Source organism: Argiope bruennichi, chromosome 2, assembly GCF_947563725.1.
Source record: "Argiope bruennichi chromosome 2, qqArgBrue1.1, whole genome shotgun sequence".
Classification (NCBI taxonomy): Eukaryota; Metazoa; Arthropoda; class Arachnida; order Araneae; family Araneidae; genus Argiope; species Argiope bruennichi.
In genome coordinates, this window is record NC_079152.1 from 100,680,330 (window position 1) to 100,694,634 (window position 14,305).

General features: G+C 31.4%; 1 protein-coding gene across 1 annotated transcript in view; it reads right to left on the minus strand.

Moving 5' to 3' along the window:
• Nucleotides 1-371: 371 nt before the first annotated feature.
• Nucleotides 372-14,305, minus strand: part of LOC129959722 (retinal-binding protein-like) — a 30,688-nt gene continuing 16,754 nt past the window's right edge. Inside the window, exons 8-13 of the mRNA XM_056072613.1 lie at nt 13,827-13,905; nt 11,529-11,609; nt 7,510-7,596; nt 5,151-5,257; nt 3,927-4,239; nt 372-618 (exon numbers count right to left, since the gene is read on the minus strand). Of these exons, the coding sequence (XP_055928588.1) occupies nt 512-618; nt 3,927-4,239; nt 5,151-5,257; nt 7,510-7,596; nt 11,529-11,609; nt 13,827-13,905 (774 nt within the window). The 3' untranslated portion in view covers nt 372-511. The remainder of the gene's footprint in view (nt 619-3,926; nt 4,240-5,150; nt 5,258-7,509; nt 7,597-11,528; nt 11,610-13,826; nt 13,906-14,305) is intronic.

Below are 14,305 nucleotides of genomic sequence, written 5' to 3' on the forward strand. Positions count from 1 at the left end.
GGTGATCCTGGAACCGAAATTGTGGTACGCCGAAGACAGTGGGAATCGTTCTCGGTCATTGGAATGTCATGTCGACTGAATCCAGATTATAAATAGACAAAAACAACAACAACAACAAAAAGTAAAATTGCACCCACGGGATGCCCTCGAATAAGTTCATAAAATTAGCTGTGAACGTCTCACTACGAGGAATACGGATTCAAACCAACGTTTCTAGACAGTGTTGTCTTAAAAATGCTCCCTTTTTCTTATGTTGAGGACATAGATTTGCCATATGATCTATACGAAAAAAATTTTCAAAGCTGGTACTTGAATGAAGTGATGGTATAGAATGGAAATCAAGACAATAATTAAAGACATCTTCAAGAATATTTCATTTTTGTATATTTCATTAGTTTTTATTTCCAACTTTAATAAGTATTCTTATTAAAAAAAGCATAAATATAAATAGCAAATTAAAAATGTACGACTTGATAAATGTAATGTCTTAATAATTCTTTTAGAAATTAAGTTATCCTTGCACTTGTTTTTCATGTTCCCTGGGGTTTATTGTTTTTATCCTGTAGAATACTTCTTTCGATCTTAGCCAGCTGTACGAGTTGTCAAATAATATGACATCTAAAAGAAAGATTCAAATGAAATATATTTGATTTTATTACAGATTAGATAAAAAAAAATTACAACTATTCAATAATCATTTCACCATCTGTTTTACAATTTTCGTCTCATATGTATTTTTTTCTTCTCATAAGCATATGATTTTCTTATGTAATGTTAAGAATGAAGTGAAATCGCAGTTAACCCAGTGAAGTAATTGCCTCATAATGTTAACTACATACATAACGTAACATCTAATTGTAAGTGGCCTAATTATGTGCTCTAACTTCACGACTATTTATCTCCTGCAATAAAAAAAGGGGCAACAGATTCTAAAATTAAGTTCTAGTGCATTTTATATGTATAATGTGCGTGAGTGTACTTAATTGCAGATATTATCTGCAAAAACATGTAGATCTGCAATATATCTCTACTGCTAATAAAAATGTGTTGTGATTGGCACTCTATCTCAAAGTCTAAAAACTTAATTTGGTACAAATATATTTTGGGAAGTAAAAATATGTACTTTGATTAATTTTTTAATGAAAATCATCCCTACTAAGTGAATGGAATTTTTTGTGTTTCGCTTCATAACTTATAAAAATATTCTAATTCAAAAAAATTTTATACTATTTTATAATTAAAAAATAGCCTCCATGCATTAAAATTTTTTTAAATCACTTTTGATAAAAAAATTTTTATGCGTAATTTAAAACAATATTCATAATAATTGCTACGAAATATTAAATCAGTTTCATTGCTCCATCAAATATTTAATTTCATAGCATTTTTCAATTGTTCAAATCTAAAGAAGATTGTTTCTTGCCTATATGGTCCGCTGGATTATAAATTTCCAATTTGCCTTTTCAATTATTTATGTTATTTGAAATTACATACATTATTTACTGTAATTTTGTTTTGGGATAACTACTCCGGAGCCTTCCTGCCCTGTTCATTCTGTTGCCTGCTATACAAGAGGCAAGGCTTACATGCATTATGAGATAACGCTCAACAGCAGAACATGGAGGAACAGAGGTCTGTAACACCGCTCATTAACTTGTGCAATGTGCATGAAGAATAAAAAAAAAAGTGAAATTACTTTATCATAAAAGGTAGTGTACAATAAGAAAATAGATTACGCGGAAAGTTAACATTTTTAATGACACTATCTTCTGACAGAACTTGTCTGAATTAGGAATGTTCATCTAAATAAGAAGCTACACAAATGTAAAACTATCAAAATAATACAGCTCCAATTTTTAACGTGGTTTCATGTTTAAAAACACTTTCTTGAGAGAATGATGAATCTTAAATTTTGCATAAATGAACTGATCGAAATTAAACTCAATCAGTATTCCCCACGATGTCCAGATGCGGCTAATGGAAAATAAGGTTACTATAGTATGGCTCTGTTTATATTATATGAAGTTGGTTATTAAAGTCTCTTTGTAATTAATTGTATGGGAAATATTATTTGTAGAGAGAACTTTTCATTTGCTTTCCCGAGTACTTCGTATTTAAATTTCCTTCCTGTTTCGTATATGTAATTATTGAAAAATAGATTGTACTTTAATTTCGCAGTGCTGCCTGAATATTAATAGAAATATGCATTCAAAATTTAAAATTAAAAATGTGAACGTTTAAAAAATTTCTTTTTTTGAGCAAGAAAGAATTTTAATTCTGTATATTTCTTTTGCAAGAGGATTGCCAAATTAGAAAATCATAGTAAGTAATTAATTGCTGGAATAGTTATAAATTTTTTGTCTAATAATAAGAATAAAATATACAAATAAATATTGGAACATTTAATAATAAAAATATTTTTGTCTGTAGTAAATTATTTGTATTAAAATCTTAATATATTGGAGCTTACATACTGCCTTTCCCACAACAAAGATAAAATCTCTCTCTCTCACACTCTCTCTCTCTCTCTCTATATATATAATATAGGTTAATTAGATATAAATATATGCATGTAAATGAACAAAATACAGGGTGGGTAAAAAGTCCATAAAAACTTTAAAAGCAATCTTTTAAATTAAAACTAAGTTGACATAACTTTAAAAAAAAAAAAAACTTTTAACTTTTTAAGCAAAATAAACAGTTTAGCATCGATAAGTCACAGAATTTTTTTTAAGATAAAAAAAAACAATTAATTAAAAAATAGCAGATAGTTGGCATTGAAAATGCAAGTAAAAACACGTTATCACGTTGAAAAGGCATAAGTGAAAGAAAAGGCACGTAAATAACAAAAATAATGCTCAAATCAAATCATTTATTGTAGCAATATGTGTTCCATATGTCCACCACCACAGGTGATAACACATTGCAGACGAGTCACAATCCAACAGCGGCAGAGTGCAGCATGTCCGACAGTATACATGACAGCTCTCGGCGGATTGGTTGGACGGGATCGATACACATGGAATTTTAAATTTCCCCATATCCAAAGAACGAGGAGGCTAATTAAACTTGCAGCATCTGCTAATGTTAATTAACGTCGCCATGAAGCGAAAAATGAGCATATGTCTACAAGATGTTAAAGACTCAGGAAGGATCTGGTCCAATTTTGGAGAGAGCCTATCTTGCAAATGCTTCTCTTTATGATATCCGACGGTAAAAGTTCATGGCAAGACGGTAATTTGTATGGATACTGATTAAGAATCTCATGAAGAATGTTGAGTATTGAATATGGTGGTAAACCCAAGCGTCTGCCAGCCTCTCGTGCACTGCTAATCCCTGCTGTGGATTCTGACACTAATGTTTACACTCCGGCTGTAAAGCGCGCTAACGTATCTATCTTAGACTTAGTTGTCCGGATCTTACACAATCCTCCAGAGATCCAGATTCTTTAAATCGATGAACAAGCTTTATGAGGTCTGTCGCTGTTAAAGGCTCTTTTCCAGTCTTCACACTGTTCTGAAATCGGAACTTACGCAGTGCAACATTCGCTGATCCCTTATTTACTTACATGCCATGCATCGGAGAACTGGTTGTGGTTCAAGAACGTGCCTCATTTGCACATTTCGAACGAAGTCGTTCGTACTAGCGCTATCTGTCGGCTGTTTTATTTTTTTTCTTATGTTAAAAAAAATCTCATGACCTATCAATGCAAACCTGCAAACCGGTTTTTATTTAGGATATTTTTTCGAGTTTTAAGAACTTTTAAAGTTTTTACGGACTTTTTGCTAATCTTGTAGAATATAAATTAATAAATTTAATTAGAGAATTTGTAAGAACTGAATTTACAGTTCCTTTTTATTTTATGCTTTTTTTCACAATATATAAAATATTTTCATCTCTTATCATAACTGAAGAATCATACTTACAAGTTCCAGCCTTTTCACATTTGTACACTCCTGTTTCGGCATAATCTTCGGTATCTATTCGCAGCAAAGGTACAAGCTCTGTAATCTTTTCTTCTCCGTCCACAATTTCTTTGTAAAACAGACCGAATCCGATATCTCTGGTTTTTGTTTCGAACTCCCACTCGATGAGTGAACCATCTTCTTCCACTTCTAGTTCTATTTCGGAGAAAGATGCTCGTGCGAGAACGATTTTCTTGACATCCGATGCACTTGATAATGGATTCTTGGATTTGTGAATGTAATATTTTTCGTTAATTTTCCCACCTTGCATAACCTAAAAATTTAATTAGTTATATTAGAAATGTTATTGAATTTATTGGAAAATAATCTAGATAAACTATTTGCATATCACATCAAATTTTCCACATAATGACTACTTCAAAAAAAAAGTAAAACGAATAGCTACTGTGCAGAAAATTTTACATGCTGATACTATCAGAAATGGTATTTATTGATTACAAGTTATGTTTCTGTGTCAAGAGAAGTGTGACATAAGTTGGCAAAGAAGAATTACTTGGAAGAATTACTTATTATTATTATTATTGGCAAATGTGCCAAAGACTTTAATATTAAAGAGAAATGTGATATTTTCAATTGAACGAAACAATCTTCAAGCAACTAAGGATTATTTCTCACTTAGTTCCTATATAAAGTGGTAGAACGCCTTCCTTTAAGATTTCTAATAAAACTTGTCCATATTCATGTTCCTCTTAGAGGTAACCAAAAATATTTCTTTCACTCCAGAACACGGTCAAATCGTAGATCTAATTGCTTTCTCCAATTTATGCTTTTCATCTATATCATGTTTTTACAGACTCGGCAATCGGCATTGAAAGCAGTTCAACTCCAACATTAAAGCTAAACTTTCTTTTATTTAATCTCTTAATATTTAATAATGTTTCAAAAACTACTATCATAAAGACAATGCATTACTGATTTTTTCAATTTTTTTTCTTCAGTACTAGTTTGAATTAATTTTTTTTAGTGTTTTGAAATTTCAACATGCCTGCAATAAAATTTTGATTTTTGGTTCATATCTAAGTATCTATACTTTCGTTCATTTGATACTTCAATAAAACGAGATCAAAATATTAGTGTTCAGTTTGATTCCTAAAGCATAAAAAAGGAGAAAGAAATGCTTAAATAAGAACACAAAATGTTTCTATATATCTTAGTTGAACTTACAGAATTTATGCATAAAGGATTTCCATCTGGATCAGTTTTGTTTCCTCCTAGAAATGCTGGCAACTGATCAGCATCAATTACTTTCAGCAGTTCCTCTTTCCAGCCATCTTAAATCAAAACAGTTTAAATGCGAATTAGATTCTTTTAATGATTTCATAACATTTTTTTACATCTATTAGCAAACCTGGATATATGATTTAACCAGTAGTTCTTTTAACAATTTAAGTGCACTAAAATAGGAAAGTGCACCCTTTAGCTCAAATTATTTGGGAGAAAGATGCATGACTGTCAATAAGATAGCACTATAGATGTTTCACCGTAGAAAGGGATAGTGACAGAAAAAAATCAAAACAGTGATTTATTATTGAATGCGTAAAGCCATGTATCATTATGGACTTTAAGTAGTTATTAATTTTTCTTGAAATTCGAAACTCATTCCCTCTAATTTTTAAATATTTTTCAACTTTTCCTTTCTAAGAAGTTGCAGGATGACAATGCCTTGAAGCAAGCTCAAGCTCTTATCAAGTGGTTTTTCATTTTAAAAGATATGGTTCTTCAATACAAATAGGGGAATATAAAACATGATATTCCGTAATGAGATGTCTCTAAACAAAGATAACAAACATATTTAAATATACTTCAAGACATATATCTGAGTTTAGAATAAATGGATTTGTTCTACTGAATTTTATGTTCTTTTAAATTGGCTAATTGAAACCTAATTTCTACGACTTAATTTAATTTAAAACATCAATCTGATTTAATGTTTCTTTAAAATTGAAATAAAAAAATGGCAAATAATGTTTTAATAAAATAGCAAAATTTTCTGTAGAAATATTAACTTTCTTTGAACCAATTCTGAGAAGCTATTTTATTTTAATATATCGTCTACTAGTAGATAAATAATTTTTTCTTTTATTGTTTACTAAATATAGGCGTCAGGTGAAGTAAATAAATGTGAAGTAAAATTGTTTGTAAGAATTAAAAGAATGTACTATCCTTTTAACGAACCAATATTGAATTAAAGCAGAATGGTATTTATGTACTATAAGTGGTTACTGGATCTTGTTCCAAGAGAAGAAACATCACGATTGGAAGATAGTAAGTTTTAACTTTTTGTTGTGTTAAGTGTTGTGACATTAACATATTTGTAAATTACTTAAAGAAGAAATGATTTATTGGAAAAAAAGGAAAAAAAAACTACTTATATAAAAAATTCTTTAAAGTCGGTCATTCACGATCATTTCATACCAGCCAAAATATACATGATACGGACTGGAAAGTTGCGAAATCCAACCCATACTACTCGTATTCCCTCAAAACATTTTTATCGCTCCATTTGGAATATGCATTCACCTCATTGAATTCAAGTGGGGGTGTAGAGATTTAAAGTGCGTAGAGGAGTATATTTGTGATACAGCTACTCGTTAATCGAACAAGATGGATGAAATTTGTTGTGATGTTTCGAGTTTCACGGCATGACAAAGTGGTCATAAGTATCTCCAAATTATAATTCGAAATCGTTACTTAGTTTGTAGCTTGAGGAAAAGATTAAAATTATTCGGAAAAATTTGTATATTACGATTACTGTATATTACTATTTGGATCGATCTTACTATTGAAATAATATAAAAAAATATTTTTGGAAAAATGTGCATTTAGTGGAATTACGTTACTTGTGTATTGCTATTGCAAGACTGATTTCAATGAATTTTTTGACTATATTAACAGGTTGAAAAAATATTCTGAAATTTCAGACATTTTTTTAAAATTCGATGCAGGGAATAATTTTGATAAAAATTTAATTCTACAGATTGAATTTCTGACCTACTGCATGGAATGATCTTGGATGATATGGGAAAGTGGGGAATGACGTTATTTCAAAGGCATGGCCTTGAGTAATTGCGATTGATTGGCTTAAGTCAGACAAGTAGACGTATAGTCACAGACTGATTGACAGACAGATATTCTTTCCGTAAATCGCGTGATATAAAATTCGTTGTTCTCAAAATTCATTGGCTATCAATATTAAGCCAGACGTGAAAAAGACAAACAAAAAACAAATGCATTAAGCATAAAATATTGGGATGTTATGATGTTTTGCACTATTCGTGATTGCATTTTTAACACACCATTTTTATTCTCTTTGTAGTTTTTTAAATATCTTTTTCTCTATCTGAAACGAATGTTTTTTCATAAATTTATGATTACCTAATTATCGTCTCGAAGAATTAAATATTTTTTATAATAAAAACTCTGTTCTTCGCATTCAGAAAGCAATAAACCTTAAAATAATTATATGGGAATTTTGTATTATGAAAGAATTAGCAATAAAATATTTTAAGATCATTATACTTACCACTGCCGAAAAATTTAGCTCGCTCTACATAAGCAGCAGATAAACAACTTTTCACAATATTACAGGGTATCATAAAATAGCCAGAAACTAAAGAACAAAAAATATGTACATACATATTGTTGCATTAATGAAATAAAAGATCAATCACTTATTTCTAAAATTATGATTAATTTGATAATAAATCTTTACAAGATTCACATCTTCAATTCATTTCTATATCAATAATAATAAATATTTAAGCAAATATAGAGAATGCTTCATTATATAATTTACAAGTTTTTTGGAGGAATTTAATAAAGTTAAATCAGAATTATATAATAACTTCAATAGAGGCAGAAATTTTATTGTTACGTATTATATCGTATTGAAAATTGGAGACATGAAAGTACATAAATGAGTAACTCATTGTTTTATTTATAATAAAAGGAAAGTTCATTTGTGGAATGCATAAGGGTCACATGAGCTGCTCAATGTTTGACCCACGACCTACAGTATGCAATTGTTATTGTCGGCTTGTGGAAATCATTCGTTTTCTAGAAGACTTAAGGCATATATTTGACATCTTTGGTAGTTTCGGAGATATTTTATTAGGACTAGTCGCCCCTCAGGGGCTTACCTTCTTTAGGTAGGTAAGGGTGTCCCAATCCCGAGGTACCTAGGGATCTTTACTCATTTTACGTTTATGCTCCTCTACGCCTTCTGCTTTCTGCTTGATCCTTCCATCCCTCGACGGCAAGCGAGGGAACTCTCCATGAGAAGCTGTCGCCGCTCTGTTTGCTTTCTGCTTCTCATGGACAGCCAAAAACCCCACGTTTTGGCGGTGCGTGGCGACCCATTAGACGGGTGGTGCACTGTGGTCCTCGGTGTATCAATCGGCTGGTAGCTAGCCACCTGAGTGGTTAGTTTGCTAGGGATCAAGCGAAGGGGTCACGGGCTTGGCGTTAAGGGTGGTCACTGTTCCCGGGGGGTGGCTCCCAGCGTATAGGTACCGGTTAGCATTAGGGTGGATGCCGAGCCTGGGAATGACCAGAGCCGGTAATTGCCTTCCCTTGTAGGGCTACGTGGTGGGCGGTGCCGTCGGATCCGAATTCTTTTGCTATATCGTATGGGCTCTTCCAAACGTGGTCCCTTTAATGGGCGTCATAATGTACATATTAATTCTAATTTTGGACATTTCGACTGATATTTTGTTATTAAACGTGTATCTGATAAAAATGAAACTTTTGATACAGTGTCTCCTTTCTTAGTGCAGAAATCTATTTCCGCAACAGTCGGGGAAGTTGCATCTATTAAAAAAATGAGATCTGGTGACTTGTTTATAGAGGTCAGTACTCAAGCCCAGAATATTCAAAAAGTGAAAGCTCTGGCCACGATCCCTGTTACTATCAGCCTTCACATATCATTAAACACATCTCAAGGCGTCATTACTTACTGGGAAATATTTAACCTCCCTTTAGATTATATTCAAGACGAGTTAAAACTACAAGGTGTTATAAAAGTTCGCCGCACTACCATCCGGCGAAAAGGACAAATACTCGAAACCAAGCATCACATCCTCACTTTTAAGTCCCCAAAACTGCCAGACTTCATATATGCAGGTTATATCATGCTACCTGTCCGGCCATATATCCCAAACCCACATAAATGTTTAAAGTGCCAGCGTTTTGGGCACTCGAGAGCTAATTGTCGCGGAACTGTTACTTGCGCCCGTTGCTCTGAAAAAAGGTACGAAAGCCAACAATGCTCCGCACTAGAGAAGTGCATAAACTACAAAGGCGAGCATATTTCTTTCTGCCGGTTATCTCCACGCTGGAAACCTGAGAAGCAAATCCCCACTACCAAAATTAAAGAGGAAATTTCATACTCCGAAAGAAAGAAAGTACTTGCACATACACCGTTACCTGGTGTAAGCTATGCATCCGTGGTCCAGAAAAGCTTTTGTGAAAACTGCAATTGTGGAAACTACACTAAGAAGGTTATGCAAATAAAATCTCAAAAATCGTCGGATTCTGACACAGAAGAATCCATAAACAATACTTCTGACTCTGGAAAGTCAGATAAAAAACAAAGGAAATCGAAATCGGACAAATCCCTAAAATTAAAACTTGCAAAGCGAGGACTGTCAAAGTCAGACCTATCTTCGAAATTGAAGAAAACTATTTCTAAAAACTCTGTAGCTTTGGAATTTGCTAGTCAAGGGATAGCGATTTCACATCCATTTTTGGAGGTATGCAAAACAGTCCTGATCTCAAACTCCATCCTTCTGAGGATGAGGATGAATTTGCGATGAATTGCGATATTTCAGCAACACAAACCACTGACAATATTTCTCCACCTGCAATTAGAATTTCTTAATGGGTACCTTCCTTTCTTGAAATTGCCGAACTAAAATACAAGACATCAAATCTATTTTTAACAAATTTCATCCTACTTGCTTCGGTGTTCAAGAAACCTTCTTGACGCCTAACATTGCACTTAAATTAAGAGGCTATAATTGTGTGCGGAGAGATACAGACACTGGATCTCGTAATTCGGGTGGTGTTTGAATCTTTACTTCAAATTTGTATCCTAGCACACCTCTTGCTTTACATACTTCTTTACAGGCTGTGGCTGTACAAGTTCACATACGAACGTTGGTCACAGTCTGCTGTATTTACTTACCGCCTCATGATGTCATATGTCAGCAAGAATTTGATAACTTAGTAGACCAGCTTCCTTCAAATTTCATTTTATTGGGAGACTTCAATGGACATAGTACTTTGTGGGGTTCGGATAGTACAAACTCTCGTGGACGACCGATTGAGCAGTTTATTACTAACAACCGTCTCTGTCTGCTCAACAGTCAAGAGAAAACTTACTTCCACGAACCCACACGTAGCTTCCATGGTCTTGATCTGGCCATATGTACACCTGAACTGCTGTCATTTCTCACTCTAACAGTTAGCAATAATCTTTACGGCATTGATCATTTCCCAGTTATTGTCTCCCATTTTGATAGAGGTGGTGCGACTACTTGTCCACTAAGGTTCTTATTCAAGTGGGCACACTGGGATGTATTCACGCAATTAGCAGATAACACAGAAACTATGGTCAGTACTGGTGACATCACAGAAGCATATTAAGCGTGACATCACATGTCATTGACAGCATATTAAGCGCCGAAAATGCGACTATCCCGAAGACTTACCCGCGTCTAAGAAAATTTAATAGACCGTGGTGGAATGAAGCTTGCCGTGATAGTCATAAACAACAACAACAATAAAAAAAAAAATAGGGAACATCTTTCGAAGGTACCCGACAACAGAAAATCTTGTTGATTTTAAACGAGCCAAAGCCCTTGCTCGTCGAATTCGTCACCGTAGTCAGAGGGAATCTTGGATTAAATTCGTATCATATATCACATCCTCCACATCCAGTAAGCATTTATGGAAGAAAATTAAGGCTATATTGGGAAACCTCTATTCCTGTTTTAAATGTAGGAAATAAGACACATTCTACTCCATTAGACGTGGCCAATGCTCTCGGTCAAGAATTTGCACAGGTCTCCGCATCGGATTCGTACAGTTCTACTTTTCTGGCAATTAAGAATTCCGCGGAACGGTTGCATCTGCGCTTTAATGACCGATGTTCTTTTCCCTATAACTGTGAATTCAGGATGTTTGAACTGAAAATGTCCTTATCTCAAGTCCATGATACCAGTCCAGGACCAGATGGGATCACATATATTATGCTCCAACATTTGAATACAACTGTGATTGTGTATTGTAGTCAATATGATTGGCCTATTGGTCGATGTGATTGTGTATTGTAGTCAATATGATTGGCCTATTGGTCGATGTGATTGTGTATTGTAGTCAATGAGATTGACCACAGTACACATGCAGCGTTGATATTCTTTAAAAATGTCTAAGTCGCTATTCTTTAAAATCTTTGTAAAAAGTTTTTGGCGATTACAATAATTTCTTTAAAAATACTTTGGATAGTAAAATAGGAATAATTCAAGTGAATAAAAAACTTACTATTGATGATATAAGCACCTTTAATGAGGCCTGGGTAATAGTTTTGAGTTATTCTTAAAGATCGTATAAGATATTCAAGTCCTGTAAATATAAACGAAAAACTATACAATTGAACAAAAGATTGTTAGTAGATTCATCAACAAACTGATACGAGATTCTGTTATCATTTTTGAAATATAACGACTGATATTTTCTCTCAGCAAGTGCTTTTATTCGTGTGGTTTCATTATCGATACACAAATAATTTAAGGACATATTGCAATAACAAGATGAATTTAAAATTACATGCATTAAATTTAAACGGCACAATTAGGAGAAGTCGTTAAAACTGCAGACGACATATAGAAAAGGGAAATTTAAATAATAAAACGAAAGAAATTGAATAATTTTTAACAGATTACCTTATTTAACTCAAAATATTGTAAAAAATTGGAAGTGTTTTTCAAAATTACTGGTGTTTTATCTTATAATGCAGAGCAATTTTAAATATTAAATCGTTCTTTGATAATGATTTTATACCCTGAATGAAGAGAAAATCATTTTGATTCATTATGAAAATCCTCATCCTGTTTATATAAAATATTATGAATGAAATAAAATTTTATTTTTAATTATATATTAATATTTTACATTAATTTTATTTAGGAAGTACAACTTTTATTAAAATTTACAAGTTTGAGAAAAATTATCAGTTATATTCAAACCTATTGTTGCTTTTACGACATGGGTTTCAAAGAAAATATTATCTATCACATTAAACAATCTTGATCTCTATTTGATTATAAAATGCATTTTAGAAAATTAATTATATTTGTATAAAGTAATATGCACTTTAAATGTGTAGTGTTTTAGATAATTAATTTCTGTAATTAAAGGGTAAAACTACAACGAAACTTTATTTCCGTTCACTTCTTCCATTAACTTTTTCCAACTGTTGCCAACGCAACTTACATAAATGATGGATCACTCATGCAAGTGTTGCCAGATACTACAAAAATTTGTCAGGGACTAAGATTTACTTTTCTATAATTATAAACATTGTTAAGCTCGTTAAATTTTAACAGAAAAATGCAATTCATCTATGAGTAATTTCATATAAAAGTGAGTAAAATACTCGCATTTTCCTTCATTAGGATAAAATATTTAAAATAAATTATTCGTAAGTTTTAATAAAAAATTTACTATTTTCTTATAAATAAAGAGGATTTAAGGTAAGAAAAAATACGTTTTTTAGTCGTCGATGAAACTTCAAACTACTTTTCATATCAGAAAGAAAAAGAAAAAAAAAAAACATTTTTCAAGAAAGAAACAATATTGAACTTTTTTTTAAATCTGATTTTACTTATTGTATTAAATCAAATGTTCAATTGATGGTGGATTTCAATTTAAAGTTCATTCCACTTTTAACTTAGAGATCTGTTTCTCAAAGCTTCGAAGTAACAAAAGGGCACTTTAACACTAAAACTATCGAAATCGTCATTTTAATGATTTTCAAATATCATGCTTAAAAATTTTGATATGATTTATATATTATTATAGAATTTTATCTTGACTTTTAATGAAATACAAGAACAATTATTAACAAGAATTCCAATTTCACGCTGCTATTTTAACTTGCATAATCAATATGACCTATACCTATTTATACCAATACCCGTCTCAATGATGGCTTTAGCAATTTTACAGTTTATAATATTTTATGGATTATCTATGCAATGATGGACATCAATACATAATTACATTATTGATTACATTTATTTGTGCATCATTTTCGACATTTCCTGGAAAAATTTGAATTATATTATTTCATAGGAAATTATATTGATTGATCCAAAGTATTCGACAGCCCTTTATAATAGGATCTATTTTATTCCAATTATGATTCAGTTTAGAACTAAAAGCTGTAACTGGATATCCTATAAATGCAAATATAAACTGTTTTTCTTGATTTTTTAAAATATTTAATAAATTATTATATTAAATGTTATTTTAAATTATATTCTTTTATTTACATAAACAAAGCCAAAAGTTATAATGAAAGCCATGAGCATCTAAAACCCGATCATTTGATGGGTGTAGTAAAACAAGGTATATATTTAACATTAGTAGTTCTAGTGTTAAAATATTTTCTTACATATTGTTATGAAATTATTATTGTTATTTTACTAAATAAAAATTAAATAATCAATCAAATATATAGAAGGAAAAAGATCGTTAAATATAGTTAACTTAGCAAAAATGTTTTGCACAAGTTTCAAAAACTTAAAATTTAAAATAAATATGAAAAGAAAATCTTACCTTTTTTATCAGTTGCATTTGCGAATGAAAGTCCTTCCATATCAAGTATCAAACTTACATTCGGAAAAGGTCCATTAGGCTGGAATGTAAAAGAAATTCTTCATTCATGATGAATTAATAAATAAATTTTGTTTTGAAAAAATTGATAATTTTCTTTGAAATTTGTTTTGATTCACAATAGTCAAGGTGGCTTCATTTATTTCTATTGAATAAAAAAAATTGATTGATAGTATGATTTTAATAAGAAAGCGTATGCAAGATATTATCAATAAATTTGATGGAATTTCGAGAATTTTACGAAATATGATGATTAAGGATATATAGGCTTTGAGAAAAACTGGTTTTATGAATTCAATCAATTTAAATTATTCCAATTATACAGCCTAAAAAAAACTGAAAACTATTATCGTTTTTATACGTTTACAAACATTTGGGAAAACAAATTCAATTATTGGTTAAGCATCCTATTTTTTTTATTT